Source organism: Haemorhous mexicanus, chromosome Z (assembly GCF_027477595.1).
Source record: "Haemorhous mexicanus isolate bHaeMex1 chromosome Z, bHaeMex1.pri, whole genome shotgun sequence".
NCBI lineage: Eukaryota > Metazoa > Chordata > Aves > Passeriformes > Fringillidae > Haemorhous > Haemorhous mexicanus.
The window spans coordinates 3,300,307-3,317,926 of record NC_082381.1 but is presented as its reverse complement, the minus strand read 5'-3'; the positions used below and the strand labels follow the sequence as shown (position 1 = coordinate 3,317,926).

General features: G+C 38.4%; 1 protein-coding gene across 3 annotated transcripts in view; it reads left to right on the top strand.

Annotated features, from left to right (window-relative positions):
• SMC5 (structural maintenance of chromosomes 5) overlaps positions 1-16,804 on the top strand; it is a 41,425-nt gene extending 24,621 nt beyond the window's left edge. For 2 of the 3 annotated variants that reach the window (XM_059836638.1, XM_059836640.1), the window contains 9 exons: positions 3,312-3,435; positions 4,629-4,751; positions 7,623-7,748; positions 8,395-8,490; positions 8,837-8,941; positions 9,152-9,271; positions 12,014-12,193; positions 12,299-12,394; positions 15,102-16,804. In XM_059836638.1, coding sequence (XP_059692621.1) covers positions 3,312-3,435; positions 4,629-4,751; positions 7,623-7,748; positions 8,395-8,490; positions 8,837-8,941; positions 9,152-9,271; positions 12,014-12,193; positions 12,299-12,394; positions 15,102-15,242 — 1,111 coding nt within the window. In that variant the 3' untranslated portion in view covers positions 15,243-16,804. The remainder of the gene's footprint in view (positions 1-3,311; positions 3,436-4,628; positions 4,752-7,622; positions 7,749-8,394; positions 8,491-8,836; positions 8,942-9,151; positions 9,272-12,013; positions 12,194-12,298; positions 12,395-15,101) is intronic. The other variant, XM_059836639.1, reaches the window with a different exon arrangement.
• Positions 16,805-17,620: the final 816 nt, after the last annotated feature.

The following is a 17,620-nucleotide window of genomic DNA, read 5'->3' as shown; positions in this document are numbered from 1 at the left end:
GATTCAGCAAATTAGAGAAATTAGTCTGGATCCAGCCGACTGAGAGGAAGATGAAGCTGGTGCAGGTTAATGCTCCTGCATGTATCCAAGTAGTGAGCTAAGCCTGACTTCCCACTAGACACACAGAGCACATCTGAACAGCATATGTGCATGTAGTTACACATTGCACAGTGGTCATACAGAGCAACTGGACAGATGCAGCACTGGTGGTTGCCTCATGTTTATACTGTGTCTGAGCAGCATGGGATTACACTGGTGCATTGTCTGTGCATATCTATGGGCAGTGCGGATCCCATTGGCAGCTGGTTCCATACACTCTAAATCTGCACAGTCACTACCCCTAGACCTCAGTCCTCCTGAATTTGCTTGTACCTGGAAATGCAAATCCCTAGGGCAGTAGCCCTGCTTCTGTTGGCCTGTACAGACTGCCTCCCTCACCCATGTGTGCCTGCATGCTGAACTGGCTATGACTCCCTAGTTTCCAGTATCTCATTCTGTGGTCCTTGTCTCAGAGATACAGAGATAATATGTATGTACAGAGGTAGCCATCACTCCCCCAGTCTGTACCCCATAGCCAGTACTCCTGTATTCTTACCCATAAATACATACACATGGCAGTAGTCTGTGTCAGCCAGGCTGATCCCTCCAGTAGCCATTTCTTCCTATGGTGTCATTCTTAGTGACTCACGTACTGTATTGGCTCCTGGGCCACTTGTCTAGTGTGCCTTGGTCTTTATTAGGGATCAAACACTCTCTAGCACACCTGTACCATGGTGCTGGCAGCATGGACCATCGCATCATCCCATAGTAGACTCACTCTGGTCTCTCCAGCCAGTGCAGCCATCACAGACAAGCAGGTTTCTCCCTCTGACTTTGGAAGTCTAAGTTGCTTGAACTTAGACTTCCAAACATGAGTGCTGAGTAGAAAGTAAGAAAAGAGTAAGGAATGGAATTGAGTAAAAAGAGAATGTGCCAATTGGGCATGGCTGGACATGTGTAGCAACCAGCCCACTATTTGCATCTAAGTGTCCCTCTTATCCTCATATTCCTCTGTTTTCCTATACATGTTATTCTCCAAGTTACCTCGTTCCTCCCGTTCCTCACATTTGTTCACAGCCTTGAATATGTAATATTAAGGGTCCTGTGCTTTTCTGCTGGATCCCATAATGTCTGTTCTAGACCACAATGTCCAGCACTGTGCTGTTCTACAGGAGGTGCAAAGGAGTGGGCTGGGGGCTGAACAGCTTGGGAGGAGTCTCAGTAACAGCAGCTGATAGCGGCTTTTTGGCTGCAGAGGTTAAAGCGCTCTGTTCTCAGGGACACTAATGTCACCCCCTGCAGACTGAGGTTTCTTTTGACGCTGAATTGATGACTAGTGAAGCTGGATGACTTGGCCTTTAGGAACAAAGATTCAGGGCAATCTCCACTGAGATAACAGCAAAATTGTCAGAAACAAGACCCCTCATTATGTTATATAATTACATATTTATTTAGATATCTTCTATATCATAAGTAGGAGCACTGTTTTGTCTCCTCTATGTAATTTTTACACTCTGCTGCTTCAAAAAGATATCCATATGTTCATGAGCTTCAGTGAGCAATTGGCAACCCTGGTGAACCTTCGCTGGCCAGCAGTGAGGCTGCTCAGTCACACTGAGAAATTTGGGTCACTCAGAGTATTTGACAAATACACTGCAGCATGTTTGGTACATTCACAGTACTGCTAATGCAGACAGAAATGCCCGCTAAAACATGAAAGAGCCATGAAACCACAGGGTTTCAGGTGAACTGCAGCCAGCAGAGAATAACTGGCTTGTTAAAGAGGAAGGACGTGCTTAAAGAGGAAGGAACATGAAGCTCTCCTGTCTCTTTGCCAGGAGAGCTGTCAGCAAGGGTTGTGCCACCACTTAAATTAGGGTAGGGGACTGCTGTTCAGACTTGCAGATGGAGTCACAGACAGGCATGTGTTCACTCATTTTCTTGAAGCCCAGTGTGGTACCCCTGTAGACTTACTTGACAATAGTATTTTCAGATACTACTTTTGCATTTCAGAGCCTGAAATTCCATGAGAGCTGTATCATTGCCTGGAAGAGTGGATTTTTGGTTTATTTCAGTTACTTTTTTGGTTTATAACATGACATGTAGGTGTGATCTTAGGAGCACAGTTTAGTGAAGGATCTGGCAGTGTTAGGTTAGTGGCTGGACTCAATGATCTTAAGGTCTTTTCCAGCCCAGCCAATTCTGTGATTCATGTAGTGCAAGAAGGCAACCCCCCTCAGCCCAAAGAGTGCCTTGGGGTTGGCTAGGTTGTTTGGTTTCACACCTGGACACTGGTACTGAGACTGTCCTGGGACAGGGTGTCCCTTTCTCTGAGTCCTGAATTTGCATTCCCATCTGCTCCCATGGCCCTGTGCTCCTCTGGGCTTGTGGAGATGAGCATTTCATGGACTCGTGACTCATGTGGTAGCCTGGGTATAGCCAAGATGCAGGATATTATTTGGACTTCTGGCAGCTGCTGTTGTCTCTTTTATATGTGTGGAAGTGAACTTCAATCAGGTACCCTAACAGAAAGCTAAAATTGATGTAAGTAGCAGCCGATTGATCTCAGTCACCTCATTGTTTTACAGTTGGGTTCATGAGGTATGGCATGCCCTTCATAAATGCTTGATGAATCTCTATGATCACCTTCTCCATTATGCCCCTAGAAGTGCTTCCTGAAAGGGCTAGTTTTACAATTTTCCCAGGGATCAAAGTGAGAATGACCAGTCTGTAGTTTCCTGTATCATCCTCTTGGCCTGTTCAGCAGTTTAGAAAACCTCCAAATGGTTTGCAGTTCACTAAATGTTATGGTTCCTCTTCATGTTCTGAAGCTCTAAAACACGTGAAAACTCTGCTTTTCCTCACTGAGATGAGGATACAATCGTTTTTTGGCTAGACTATGTAACAAGAATTAAGTCAACTTCCTGAACTCACCTGTATTGTTAAAAAGAGGTATCAGAAGAAGAAAAGTTCATTCCTTACACTGATGTTTTTTCTCTGTTTTGAAATTTACAGAAGTAAAGGACTATGCTTGCACAATGATGCTGTTAGTAGCCAAAAGGGGAGTTTCTTTAATTGCTACTTTTTTGTTTGTTTTATTTCTTTGGTTTAAAGTGCGTAGGCTGGGAATGCCTCGAAGGTGTTTGGAGTGTTTTTGATTACAAATTCCTGTTCTTGCTTGCTGTTGGTTTGTCATCAAGTGTAAGAATGTTTGTGTTTTTAGTATGATTTATTTTTCATCACAATGAATCAATATTTGATTCCTTCCATAGTTTAAGACAGCTGGAACAAGATGCTATTGACTTAGAGAAGGAATTTCAGCTGGCAAATGTAAAGATCAAAGAAATAAATAAACAGAAAGCAGAACTTGTTACTGAATTGATGCATCTCATTAAGGTATGTATTTTTAACTTGGTATGTGTTCCACTTTTGTGAAGAGTCCAATTCATGTAATTTAAGTAGGAGACATGCAACATTTGTTACTGTTAGTGTTTTCAAGCTAGCTTTCTTAATTATTGAATAATCTTAACTTTTCCATTTTTCATCCTCTTCTAATTTTTTTTAAAGTCTGTATTTCTGATAATTATTTTTAAATCGCTTAAGAGAATAGGAAACAAATAAACTTTTTCTTGTGCCCAGGTTCATACTGTAGTAACTTTGTGTTAAAATGACAAATAGTGGAGATCTCGGACCTTGGTTCACCACTGTAGTCAGATGCTAGCACCCTCAAAAATTTATCTTGTCGGTCCCCTAGGTCTACAGAAGAAACCTTATCCTCCCTTTCATTGAGGGAGAGGATTCATTTGTATTTATGTGCTGATCATAAAAACACAATAAGCAGTTGCTTCCAATGGCCCATAATTGTAGCTACGCTTTAGACAGTAAAAAATGTGTTGATGGTTTTGAAGCCTCTGGATTGTTCCTGAGGCTGACTTTTTTGGAAAAAAAACCCAAACATTTTAATGTCCATGTCATCAAACCAGATTCTAGTGATCATTAAAATCTGTTATGTAACTTCCAAACACAGCCTTGTTTAGTTGTCATGTGCTGTTGCAGTTAAGACATCAGATATAAGAGTTGCTGTACATCTTGTCAGTCAACTGCAACATCATTACAAGATGTGTATGTCTTTTGTGTTTATTTTTTTTGACCTTTTCCATGTCTGTGAGACGTATGATGTCCACCAATATCCACCTGTTAGATTCTTCTCTCTGAGTAACAACTGAGATGGAGTAACAGTGAAGAGCCTTAGCTCTTCTTATATTTCACATGATAGTATAAATTGAGAAGGGAAAGAGAATGGGGCGAGGGAAGGTTGAAAGTAGGCCTGTGTATATATCTACGTATGTGTATTTATATATATTTGGTGGAAATTATATATGTATCTGTAGATACTTAAAAGTACATGTGGACTATACCTCTTTAAGAACTTGGGTCACCACTTTTAATTGAATTTGACAGCAGTATTGATGACCTGAGCACAGTGTGAGATTGTATGCTATGACTAAAAGGATGGGTAGTTTCTAAGTAGTGATTATGTCAGTTTTGAGTCTGGTGAAAGAAAATCTGCTTTGTTTTCCTGTGTGTAGAGGATCATACCATTGAACGTCGACAAAGTAGATTTGGCTTTTCAGATGACCAGGGTGACTGCTGAGAAGAACAGACTGCAATCAGAGTACAAAGCAGGAACTGTACAGCTAAGAGCTGCACAGGTAACAATATTTAAGAATGTTGGGGTATCTACTATGAAAATGTCTCACTGGTAAGCCTTTATGCTGTTGAAAAGGATGCTTCCGTGTCTTTGTTTAGAGGTGGCTGTTAGTACTGATAAATATTTAGCCTTGATTTCTGTAGTTTGACTTCAGCCTCTTCATTTAAAGCAGAATAGTTGCTTTGCCATCCTCAGTTAAGACAGCTAAGCTGCTGTGAAAATGTGCCACTTACTCATCTTATCCTGGATCTTTTTATTGCAATAAGAAATGTGTAAAAAGGCCAGGTGTTACTCAAAGGATTACTTTCTTCTGAGTCTGTCCATAAGCAAGTAGCTCCAACCCACATGGGAAATACAAGCTCAAGATGACCCAGAAAATGCAGTGCCATAACAGAGCTATTTTACCTTTCTTTCATAGCTCATTTTTTCATACTGTAATTAAGTGTGTTTCTCGGAGGACAGAAGAGAGACTGGAATGATTCTTCTCTTGCTAGGTCTTATTAGGAAGCTATGCTCAGTTCAGGTGAAAAGTCAGAGGAGTTAGTTCCGCAGCAAGTACACACTTCTAATGTGTAGCAGAGGATGCTGTCTTTGCTTGTGGATTGCTGCAAAGGTCAATTTTTGTATTTTCGTAGTAGTGCAATCTTTCAGTGCACTGGGGAATGAACTGTCAAAGTAAAGGGCAGTAAGTTGGGATTTCTCCTTGTCTTTCAAGAGTTCTGTCAGCTTGATTGTAAAGATGAAAGTAGAAATTGGAAAGCAGCTTGAAAGGTAGTAGATAGTTATTTTGCGTGGATGGGTACTTGCAAAAAGAGTGGTCTTAGCATGTAGTTAGAAAACCACTTGAGTTACAGTTACCATCATTTGCAGGAAAATTAGGCAGAGGAGAAGTTTTTAAGAGGAGTAGAAAGTAACTTGAACAGTTGAAGAGATGAAGTCCAGCATGTTACTTAAAAAACCACTGTTGCATAAGTTCTTGCCCATGATGCATCTTTTACTCGGTTTATCAAAGTTCAGTGAAAATCATTTAATTGCTGGAGCTCAATAAGGAATAAGAAAGTATAACAAGCCATGAACCTCATATCAGTTATGTGTATTGTCACTGGGAAATTCATGTAATGTTTTTAGTTGTCTCTGCACATATCACCACCATTTAGGGAGAAGCTTGGGCTGGTACATAGTTAGATATCTGGTCAGGTCGGTAGATAGAATTGGTGATTAGGAACATTCTGATAATTCTTAAAAATTGCCTCTTTCCTAGTAAATGGTGTGTATATGTCAAGTGGAGTCCTATTCAGGCCCCCTCAGGAAACTAACAGGAACATAAACATTGCCATATATTTCCTAATATATAGAAGAAATAAGGAATCAAAGCTTGTGTATTTATATTTGTCTAAATTTCATTTTGCATGTGGGCATTGACAGTAAATTGGCAAAGTTGAGTGAAAATTGAAAATTGACTTGTTGAACTGTCAGTGCATTTATTCTAGTACATGCTTGATAGTAACATCAAATATCTATTGCTTTCTAGTTTTTCTGTCACATACTGAAGTTTCTCCTTCCAACTATATATGTTCCTCTTCACTGAAGAATTTTACTTACCATAGCTTGGATAAGGCATATTCAATCTGTTGAATATTGAATCTGTTTCAGATTTTAAGTGCCTACAGATCAACTTGAACTCTTTTTTCACGCAGCAACTCTTTTTTCTGCAGACCTCCCTTCAAGTGAGAGCTCTATATACAATTGGAAATTGAGATTCCCCACTTCAGTTGATTCAGAATTGATTTGGGCTCTGGAAATGGTCAAATACATAAAATTTATGCTTCTTGTAGAAAAAAGTATGGGTGCCTCTCACAGGATCTTTTGCCTTCATTATCATGTCAGAATATTTCAGATGAAGCCATTTGACTTTTAAGTTTTTGGGATCCAAAAAACTATTACAAGGCATATGCAGATATCCAGTGGTAGGTAACTGTTGTGCTATACAGTGGCATTTATGCTAATTCAGTGTAGCTTGAGATCCTGGCTGGAAAGAAAAGGGGGGACGTCCTCTCTTTACTGTTTTATCTGTACAGCTCTAATGCCAGTCCTTGCAACCCATGTGACATTTCCCTCCTCTGCAGTGGACTTCATGAAGTAGAAGGGATGGTCTAAAAAAGGCCTCTTCTAAAAATTTTCTAAACTTTCTGAAAGCACCAACTCAGTATAGAAAAATATGTTTACAGTGTGTTTGTGGAGGTTGTGAAATGCTGATCAGTAATGCGAAGATCTTTTTCGTAGTGCTTAGTGGAGAACAGGTTTTTTTGAATTGATAGCTGCTGAGAACAGGTAACTTGTGTGAGATGATCACTAATGATCATACCCATTACTACTGCTTCTGTTGTATTTAGTAAATAACAATCAGTTACAATTCCAGAAAGTAATGAGTGACTATCAATGTCTGTGTCCTGGTTTTAAAACTGTGAAACAAGTATTTCTCTAACTGTATGATTTCAAATGAAAACTGAAATTTTTTCACCACTGGAGGGCTCTTATATTTAGCTGAAGAACACAACAGTAAAACTTGGGAAGCTAGCTCTTGAATCTACATGCACACTTGTTAAGCTCAGAGAAAAGAAATGTAGGTATTTCTGAAGAACTTGCTTTTGATCAGTTTACCTTGGTATCTGTTGACTTGATGAGCGGAGTTGTATAATGAGTTTTGTTAGTTGAAGCAAATTGTTTTGGTATTTTGATAGTCTGGTTTCACCTACTTTTTCTGCTTCAGATGTGGTTTATTGCTAGTGTGCTAGAGTTAGCTCTGGAAATTCACAATAATATTAAAAATATAGTGGTGATTTTTAAAAATACCTTTTAATATTTCTTATAGCAACGTTTTCATGAACTGGATAATAGAAAGCAACTTCTTTATGAGAAGTGCAAGGAATTGATGAAAGAGGCTCAACACATCTGCAGATTGGGTCCGGATCAAGATTTTCCAGAAGAATTTAAAGTTGTATGTACAAAAAGAAAATGTCACATATCTCTTGAATTTCTAACTTCTCCTGCAAAGAATAATGTATTTTTTTATTAGAAGGCTCCCAGTAAAGGATTATGTGTACTTCTCTTACTGTCATTGGCCTTTTAAACCACCTTTGCAATAGTGCTGAGATACCCTTTGACTACCACTTAGTTTTGGAGAGGGGAGAGAAAATTAGACGTCTGATTTAAATTGAAATCCACAGTCTTGTGTTCACAGAAATAAATAGAGGCCATATTTTTCTACCTTCCTGCTCTAATGGAGCAACACCAAAGATCTGGGGTCTGAACCCAGCCTCTAAAAAGTATTCATTTGCATGACTTATCTAGCATAGTCCATGTCTTACACTGAATCTCTGAGTATCTGTGCACAAAAAATTTAGGCAACTAAAGCACAACTAATTATGTATCTTAATTATGTAACAGCACTTCCAACTTTCTTTCTCTGTCCAGAATAGTTAGTGGGGGAATCTTGCTGTGTTAAACCTTGAGTATCTGACACCCTGATTAAAAGTAAAAAAATAATTTATGGTTTATCCAAATTTTTAATTTTTTTTTTTTTAAGAAAACTTGAGTCCTTCATGAGTATTGCTTTATAACATGCACAATCCTTTGTCTTGTAGGCTTTTCAGACTCTTCCAAACACACTGGAAGAAATTGATGCTTTTCTGAATGAAGAGAAAACCAGGGCTTCCTGTTTCACAGGCCTCAGTGCTTCGGTATGTTCATTGCTTTCCCTCCCCCTCTACCCACATTGTACTTGTTTCCCACTCTCTGCTAGATATCTTGGTATAATAAGCTAGACAGTCGGAACAATGTGCTGTAAGTGCCATATTCTGCATCTACTCAGATTTTAAGTAGGTTCTTTAAAAAAATATGTTGCAATAATCTGAGAGAAACAAAGCTTTACCATTTCCTTGCTTTAAAGATAGAAAACTGTCTTGTTTAGTATGCAGTGCAGTATGTGTAATTGTGTTTGAACAGTATTGATGAGTGTGGTATTTTTACAGTCAGGGTTACAATTAGCAAATATTTTGCTGACTGCTTGTTTTTTTGTTCTGGCAGGTTGTTGAAGAATACAATAAACAAACACAAGAAATACAGCAGTTAACAGAATATCTAGAGGAAAAGAAAAATGAGTTGAATAACTATAAGCAAAACATTTCACAGGTAATAGCTCAAGTTACTTCTGCATCACTATTATAATTCTATGTTATTGTGGGAATGTATGTACAGAAATAAATGGTAACATTTCAGATTGTTTTGAGTGTAAACAGAGATGCTAACTTCCCTAATTATGATGTTTTTTCAGTGTAAATGCTATCTCCAAGGGAAAATTCAGGTCTTAAATTGATTTTACATGGATATGTCTGTTTTTAGGTCAAAGAAAAATGGCTAAACCTCTTGAAAGTGATGATTGAACAAATTAATGGAAAGTTCAGTAAGTTCTTTAGTTCTATGCAGTGTGTTGGTGAAGTTGATCTTCATACGGAAAATGAGGTATGGTTGATTTTTTCATATTACATTAATATTTTCTTGCATAATGTTTTGATCATATATTGCTACAGAAAAATAACAAGTTGTCATGTGGAGATTTTTTTTTTAAAAACACTGAACTTTTACTCAACACGTTCAGTGTACTAGGATTGACTTATCAGTCTGATTGAAGACAAGTGAGTCTTTATCTAGACTCCTGACTTTTGGAATAGCCCTGCAACTTACAAAGTTTGGTTAGAAACACTGTATTTACTTAGCTTTTACTCAGATTTATTGAGCTCATTATTTAACTTGGAATTTTCAGTTAATTTTTGTCCTCTATTATCATCTACATATTCTCTTATTAGGTGTTGAATTGATTTGGTTCTACATGCAGTTTTTACTGGAGTCTGAGGGCATTTGATCTGTTCTGAAAGCAGCCGTCATTTGGCCTATCCTGTTACCTTCTCAGTAACTTTTATAGGTAGGGTTTACCTCTGGTGAAGAGTTTAAAGCATCAGTAGAACCTAGGGAGAAGTATTCAGTGCAATGAACTGGAGAAGGAAATTTGGTGGTTTGTTTTAAATTGATCACTGAAATAATGATATTGAGACTTTCATATGTTAACACATAGATTATGCAATAGTGAAATTTAACATAGTTTTTTTCTGGCTTTTATATTTTTTGTTGTAAATTACTCAAGCAGCCTTTCTTAAAATAGCAGTGGCAGTTATTACTCAGGGCAAAAGAGTGACTGGCAAGGCTCTTATATGAACTGCATACAAATGTCTACCTGGAGACTAGTAATATGAAAAAGTAGAACATTAAAACATACTTTGCAGGTCTTTTGATAGTTACATCAACAGATCTATATTATACAAAAACTGTCTTTTACATAAAAGTATGTTGAAAGGGAGAACACAGAAAGAACAGTAAAGCTATTTAAAAGCAAAAGGCTTGTGGAGTACCATTCTGAATCTCTTCTTTGGAAGGTCTTGCTTTTCTATAGCAAAGATCTCACAAATAGTTTTAAGAGATTAGCTACCAGTACTGTGCCATTGAGTAAAACTTCTTTCCTCAAGGGATCAATGGCTACAGTCGAGAAGGGTGGATAATTTGTTCTCAAGTTTGCACTCCTTGCTGTTCTCTGCAGGAGAATCTTTTGCCTCTCCTGTAGATAAGAAGAGAAGGACTCTTGAGGTTGACTTACTTTTTATTAGAGATATTTCTGTGACACTGAAGTTCAAGCCTCTGTTAGTCTGCCTTATAGGATGTCCTTGGTGACACTACCTGCTGTCACCATTGGATAATAAGAGGAATTGGACATTAGGAGGAACTTCTTTACAGAAAGGGTGATTAAACATGGAATGGAGGGAGGTGATGGAGTCACCATCCCTGAGATGCTTGAGGAATGACTGGACAGAGCACTGAGTGCCATGGTCTGTTTCCCAGATTGGTGTTCAGTCATAGGTTGGGCTCTAGTCTAAGGGGCCTCTTCCAGCCAAAAGGACTCTGTGATACTATGTGAAACACTTTACTGGGTTCTTTCTTAACATTCTAGCAGAAACCTCTGGAAACAGTCTGACTTTCCTTGGTAACACTTAGTAGCCAGAATTCATACTGCTAGCCATGGTAACCCTCACTCCGTAAGGAGTTTTGAGCATCATTTTCGTCAGATTTTGGAAAATCTGTCAGTTATACCAGCTGGCATTCAGAATAGTGTGGCAGTTGTCAAGGTCTGACTGATGCCATTGTGGCTGTGTTTCGCAGCAATCTTTTTAATTGGGTTTGCTAGCCTGTATCTTCACTTTTTCAAACCTACTTTTGTCAAGCATCCTAAATTGCAGTGGACTTAAGAGACCTTAGATTCTGGGGTTTATTTCTCCTTACATGAAATTGTAATCAGAACAACTCAGAGAGTAATAAATAAGTTGGAAGGACTCAGAAAGATCATCAAGTCCAGCTGTGAAGTAAATGGCCTATACAGGGATTGAACACAACTTTGGTGTTCTTAGCATCATGCTCTGACCGACCAAGTGAACTCAGTGGCCACTGAACACAACCTCAGCAATCATAGAGAGTCCTCTGAAGATTTCTTTTTCATCTTAAGCATGAAAGCATGAATGCATGGTCCTTCTTTTGAACCACATCCGTTATCGTGATACCTGATATCATTGGCTGAGGCTGCTGCCAAGTTTCGCTTTCCTGTTAAAGAAAAGCCAGCATTGGAATCCTTGTGTGTGGTTTTCCCATTGAAGCATGGAAAGGAAATGCTGTCCTGGATTTGGACAGCAAATGGTTGATGGATTTTGAGCTGCTTGCACTTAAAGAGGTTCAGGTTGGTACACAGCCTACACACACACCATTACTCCACTGTTCAAATTGATAGTATCCTAAGGCTTTTGTTTTTTTCATTAATGGGATTTATAGGGGCATTGCTTTCTTCTTATTCTAGCCAAGATTTTTATTTTCCTGTTGATGTTCTTACTACATAGAAAACCTATTTTAACAGGAATTAACAAATCATATTCATGGAAAGGGAATGGTGTTGGAAATTCTGCAGCAAAAGCAGACAAAAATAAAGGAAAACAAATGAAACAGGATTAATATATATAAATGAACCAGAATTAATATATTGATTAAAAGTTGAACCTGAGTAGTTGATAGACCCGTGTACATTTGTATAAATGTCCTGTATTTTGCATGCTGTTGTAAAATAAGCTATAATAAAAAGAAAATGAGTTTAAAAGGTACTGGCTTTCACAGGAGGAATATGAGAAGTATGGAATTCGCATTAGAGTCAAATTCCACAGTAGCACTGAACTTCATGAATTGACTCCATATCATCATAGTGGGGGTGAGAAAACTGTTTCCACTATGTTATACCTGATGGCTCTGCAAGAACTCAACAGATGTCCTTTCAGGGTTGTTGATGAAATAAATCAGGTGAGAATCAATAGTGTGGTATTGCTCTTTTTATGTTGCTCTTTCTGTATACAGATGCTTATGACATAGTGGAGAGATCAGACTTTTTTTTTCTTTTCTTTTCAGGGAATGGATCCAATGAATGAGAGAAGAGTTTTTGAAATGGTTGTGGAAACTGCTTGTAAAAAAAGGACATCTCAGTACTTCCTCATTACACCAAAGGTGTGTGGCAGAAAATGAAATAGAAAGTTTAAAGTGTAGGAGAATGGGATTTGGTGTGATAATACACCGATAAACACTGCATAACTTACCTAAGAAATTTGGATTAAAGTGAGTATTTGTCCATTTTAAGGACAGTCAGGCAAGAATTCAGACAACTTAGGCCAAGGCTTATCTCCTCAGAAGCCTGCTCTGGAGTTGTGGCCCCACTGGAAGTATCATGTGTTAGCCACCAGTGGACCAGGGTTACCATGGAAAAGGCTGTAAAAGGTAGTGCGTCTAGCTAAGATAAAATTCAAACTGTAGCAGAGACCAACTTCCAGACAAGTCAGATGATAATACTGGAGGAGGAGCAGGCTAGTGCTGCTGACATCAGAACTAGAAGAGATTACTTGAATAGTTTTCCTCTATTAATCTGAGATTTAGAGGCTCAGAAAAGATCTGTGTTCTGAAAGTGATGAGCTTAATTGTACTCTTCAGTCAAAATTTAAAAAAAGGCAGTCGACATACTAGTCATGCAGTGATGCAGTGCCAAGTCTTGAAAGGGGTAGTAGAGTGGCTGTCCACCTGCACCGTAAAAAAAGACTAATGTTATATTGAGCTTGGTCCAAGACAAATTGAAACAGTAAATATTACTGTTTCAGTAGGAAACTGAAGAGTGAGACAAGCAGTCAGTAAGTGTGCTGGTTTTCATTAACACTCTACAGGGTCACTCCTGTATCTCCTTATACACTGTATTTTAGAAAATCTGGCTGGTATGTCCTTTTTATTCAGTAAGTAGCAATTGAAGGGTCTGAGTAAGGCCACCTCATAGCATTTACCTTACTGGAAGGAGATGGAAGGTAATGCTTGTTGTTCCTTCTGATCTTGCAGTATGCTTACCTCCAAGCAGTTTGGTCATTTCCTGACCACATTACTTCTTTGTTGTTTTGTGTTGTCTCTTCTGTTTTGTCCTCTTGTGATTCCTCTCCTTATTGAATCAGGTTTTCCATGCGCTTCCCTACTTACGGAAAGAACAACATGATTTGGATGTTGAAAGATAGATGGCTCAACTAACTCTAATGCTTCCCAAATTTAAAGAGTTGTAGAAAATTGCTGTTTGGGGTCCAGAGTCTGTTGTAAAAGTTGAGTCTGTTGTCAAATTACTAAGAATAGAGACGGGAAAATTGAGTCTGCAGAGCTAACCAGAAAGATCAAAATTAAAATGAGAAAGCATAATTTAAAAAATCTCTGAGCTTTAAAAAAACAAAAAAAGTCAACATCATGGTAAGAGGAAACTTGAGGACCATGTTGCAACATTATTCAGCAACAAGAGACAGGGTTATGAAGAGGTGGCTAAAGATACTCTTTGTGCCTCCTTCTCTCTTCCCTCTACAGGCAGGTCACATGGTCTGTCACAAGAAAAATTGTCGAGAGAGTACATTGTGTAAAGGTTTACTTGATTGAGAGTGTTTGTACGGGCTGCATCAGAGGATAATTAAAAAGGCTTCACAGGGTGGGCTGAGAAGGCCAGACTCTGCTGTTCATGGCTTACCTGCAGTTCCTGAGCCCCTGCTATATGTCACCACTTACTAGAAAGTGTGGCAGTTTGTCTTACTAGGTCAAGTTCCATGTGTGTATCCAGTGGACACAGGAAAAACTGTGACCGTTTTTTTCAGTGTTGACACCTCCCCTGGTTGTATTTTTAACAAGCTGCAGAGGGAAGGGGTATAAATTAATATGCAGTTAAGTTGATTAGGAATACTGTATTTTGAATAGCTGTGATTTGCTGTCATAATATGTAGATGAACTGAATATGTTCTTAGAAGTGGGTTTGAAAATCAGTATTTTTAATACAAATCTGGTGAAACATTACATTTATTAAAGATACAGATAACTCCCTTGTTGGGAGTTAATCCTTTTTTTGCTGTAAAGTGAAATTCTAAATAATCTTAGGTTAGATTAATTTTATTGAAAACAGGATTCATTTCAGTACAGACGAACAAAAAATTTTGTATTTAAGTGGGAAAAATCAACAACAGCATCTGGTGTAATGCCTAAATGACTGGGGAGAGGGAAGTGACAAGTTGAGCATCAGTTGCAGGTAAATTGTTCAATGTCATCCTGAGCACTGCTTATAATCTGTGGTTTTCTTGACATCTTTGTCTGCTGGGCTTGTGTTTGGCACAGTTTGGATTATCATAAGTATCCAGCTTTGGCTGTTACACTTGAGAAAAGTAGTACAGGCGCTGGAATTACTCCAGAAGGTAGCAGTGCAGCTTCTAAGTAATTTTGATTGTTCTGAGTTTCCACTGATGGAAATTGCTTAGCTCAGAGGAGCACAAGGCTCAAGAGAGACAGACTTACTTGGTGCAATTACTGTCTCCTGTCCTGCCCTGGGGAAAAAAGAGAAAAACATTATTCTGTGCCCACAGAGGAGTGGAGGTGTTCTCTGGATACTGGAAAAAAGCAATGAGGTCAATGGCAGCAAGAAAGGTACAGATTAGATATGAAAATTTTCCTCTAATAAGAATAGTGATGCAAGGAAATTGCCTGAAGAATTAGTCCCTTTGAGGGGGTTTCTTGGAACAAATACACTTCATTTGTCAGTTTGTAATCCTAGTATAGTGATATTTTTGAGATCTAAGGTTTTTCATAGATCTTATTCAGCTTTTTTAGATAATGGGGAACATCTAGCTATTTTGACTTTTGTTTCTGTGTTTTTCACCAGCTCCTGCAGAATCTCACGTACAATGACAAGATGACTGTGCTGTTTGTCTACAATGGACCTTTTATGCTGGGGACATACCAATGGAACATAAAGCGCTTCAAGAGACGGCAACGGCACCTCTCAAGCATGACTGAATCCTGATTCTACAGAAGTATTTTGTATATCTTTATTGAAACATCTGAGTTTCAAGAATTCAGAAATTGCTAAAGAGGAAAACCGTCAACAAATTGATGATTGTGAACTTTGGTTCTTAAAACTTACACAAATGTTTGACAGGTTTGAAATGCATAGTTTTCTTTTCCAAGTCTTTCATAGCGGTCACTTTCTCCAAATAACTTACTCTTCTCAATTGTAGGTTTAAATAAAAGTTTTCCTTTTTTTTCCCCTGTTCTATCAGTTAATGCAGCATCAGAAGTGCAGGTAATTTTTCTACGTTATCCTCGACTTATTCTGTGACTGTTGTTTTTTCAGAGGTTGGGGTTCTTTTTTCCAAAAATTGGAATTTGCTTTTGGTAAATAATTTTACTTTACCACAGATGTGTGTATCATCCCATTTCCCTACTGAAATGCAATTTTTTAAAATTAATTCAGGTGATCTGTAGAAAAAGAGTGGTTTTAATGGTTTGTTTTGTAAAAATAAACCTGAAATTAATATAAATAATATTATTATTGAATATATTATTGTTGAGTAAATACTTTCTCTCAGAATTAACAAATAAATATAGTAGCATTTCATTTTGTAGTGTTCTAATGGTTTTTCTAGCAAGTCTCTTAGCAAGGAGACTAACAGAATTCAGGTCTTCCTGAAACAGTGAGCCTAGGGAGCTTGCAGAAGTAAAACTAAGCAATTCTAACTTCTTGGGTGTTTATTTTTCTAAGTAAAACTTCATACATTTCTGGTGATAGAGAAAATAGTGCTGCAGATTTGACATGTAAGTTTAAACCCAGGAGGATTTTACAAGGGGTCAGCTGCATTGGAGTGATTGTAGAGTCAATTGCTTTTCAACAGAAAGCCATAAAAATGTTTAATACAGTGTTGGCCATAACTGTTAAGCATTTGGAAATGCAGGTTACAACAGAATGTTGAAGACCTAAAATAAAGTCCTGATTATTAAGTTAACTATTGAATAAGTAAAATTCAACAATTGGATATCTGCTTTCAGTGGGTGTTTTCTCTTCACAGCATCCTGGCAATGAACTTTGCTAGTGAAACTGGTATTTCAGGCTTTGATATTCACACATTCAAAATAAAATAACCCACTACAAAATATGAGCTGGAATCTGGGAGGTTTTAGGTATTAAAGGAGAAGTATTGTAATTGTTCCTTTGAATAGATAGATGAGCCATCAGTGCAGTAGAGAACTACACATTCTTGTTACTGCAGGCCAGTGTTAGTCAGTGGAATTGTCTGACTGTGAAATGACTTCCTGAAGCAGTTTCTATGATGATTACTGTCCCAACAAAAGTACTGAACAGAAGATACAAAAGTGTGGAAACTCAGGCTGTGTTCCAGAATTAATTTGGGCAGCAGAGTATCTTTGACATAACTGAGGCTACACACCTGTCTGTCTGTCCACTGTATTATTGAAAGCTCTTGATTTTAGAAGTATTCTTCAAAATTGTCTGTTATTGGGGAGTTTGTTGCTGTTAGTATTCATTTTCATATCTCATTGCTGTTTGCAGTAAATAGTTCTTATCTCTCAGCCTGTGATCTTTTGTCTTTTGTGCCTCCAGTTCTCTCCAGCACACTGCAAGGGGAGGAGAAGATGGAGCAAGAGAGTGGTGTCTGGTTTGGAAAGTCTTGAGGGGGCAAAAATTGGGGAGTGCCATTCCTAACCCAGGAGGACAGATTGGCACAGTGTCTGATGGGAGGTGTGTGACAGAAGAGCTACAGTATGGGAAGCAGGGGAGGGGGAACCTTGGCACTCTAGCTTCTCTGTAAATAACTGAGCCAGAATTACTCTTTTCACTTGTGACTCACTAAGACAGTGTCCAAAATGACTTTTCCTAGAACTTTTTGTTCTGAAGCACTTTCCCCCGCATACCTTGCTAATTAAGAATAAAACCCTGATTAAGTACACTATAATTTGTGAAAGAAAGGATATGTGGAAGGGAGTTAAATCCTCTGCTCCAAGAAAAATTCTTCACCTGTTCCTGCCTAAACATCTGAAAATCACAAGACTTTCTATGCCATTGCACCCAGACTAGGCTTGCCAAAAGCCATGCCTGTAGGAGGCTCCTTGATACAGTGTCCTTCGCATATTCCAATAGCTTGGGTGAAGGGCAATTTTTTTGTAGCAGGGGCTGATCTGGTAGTTGCTATAACCTTGTTTTACTATGGTGCTAACTTCAGCCACTGACAAGGCTGAACTAATAGGGAGAGGGGAGGTAAGTGCAGAAGGATGATATTTTTAGCCACTGAAAGCTTTTCAGGCATGACTGTAGCAGTGTGGAAAGCCAGCATGGAAAGCATGGAAAAATAAGGACCAGTAGCAACACTAGAGGCAGAAGTAAGAGAG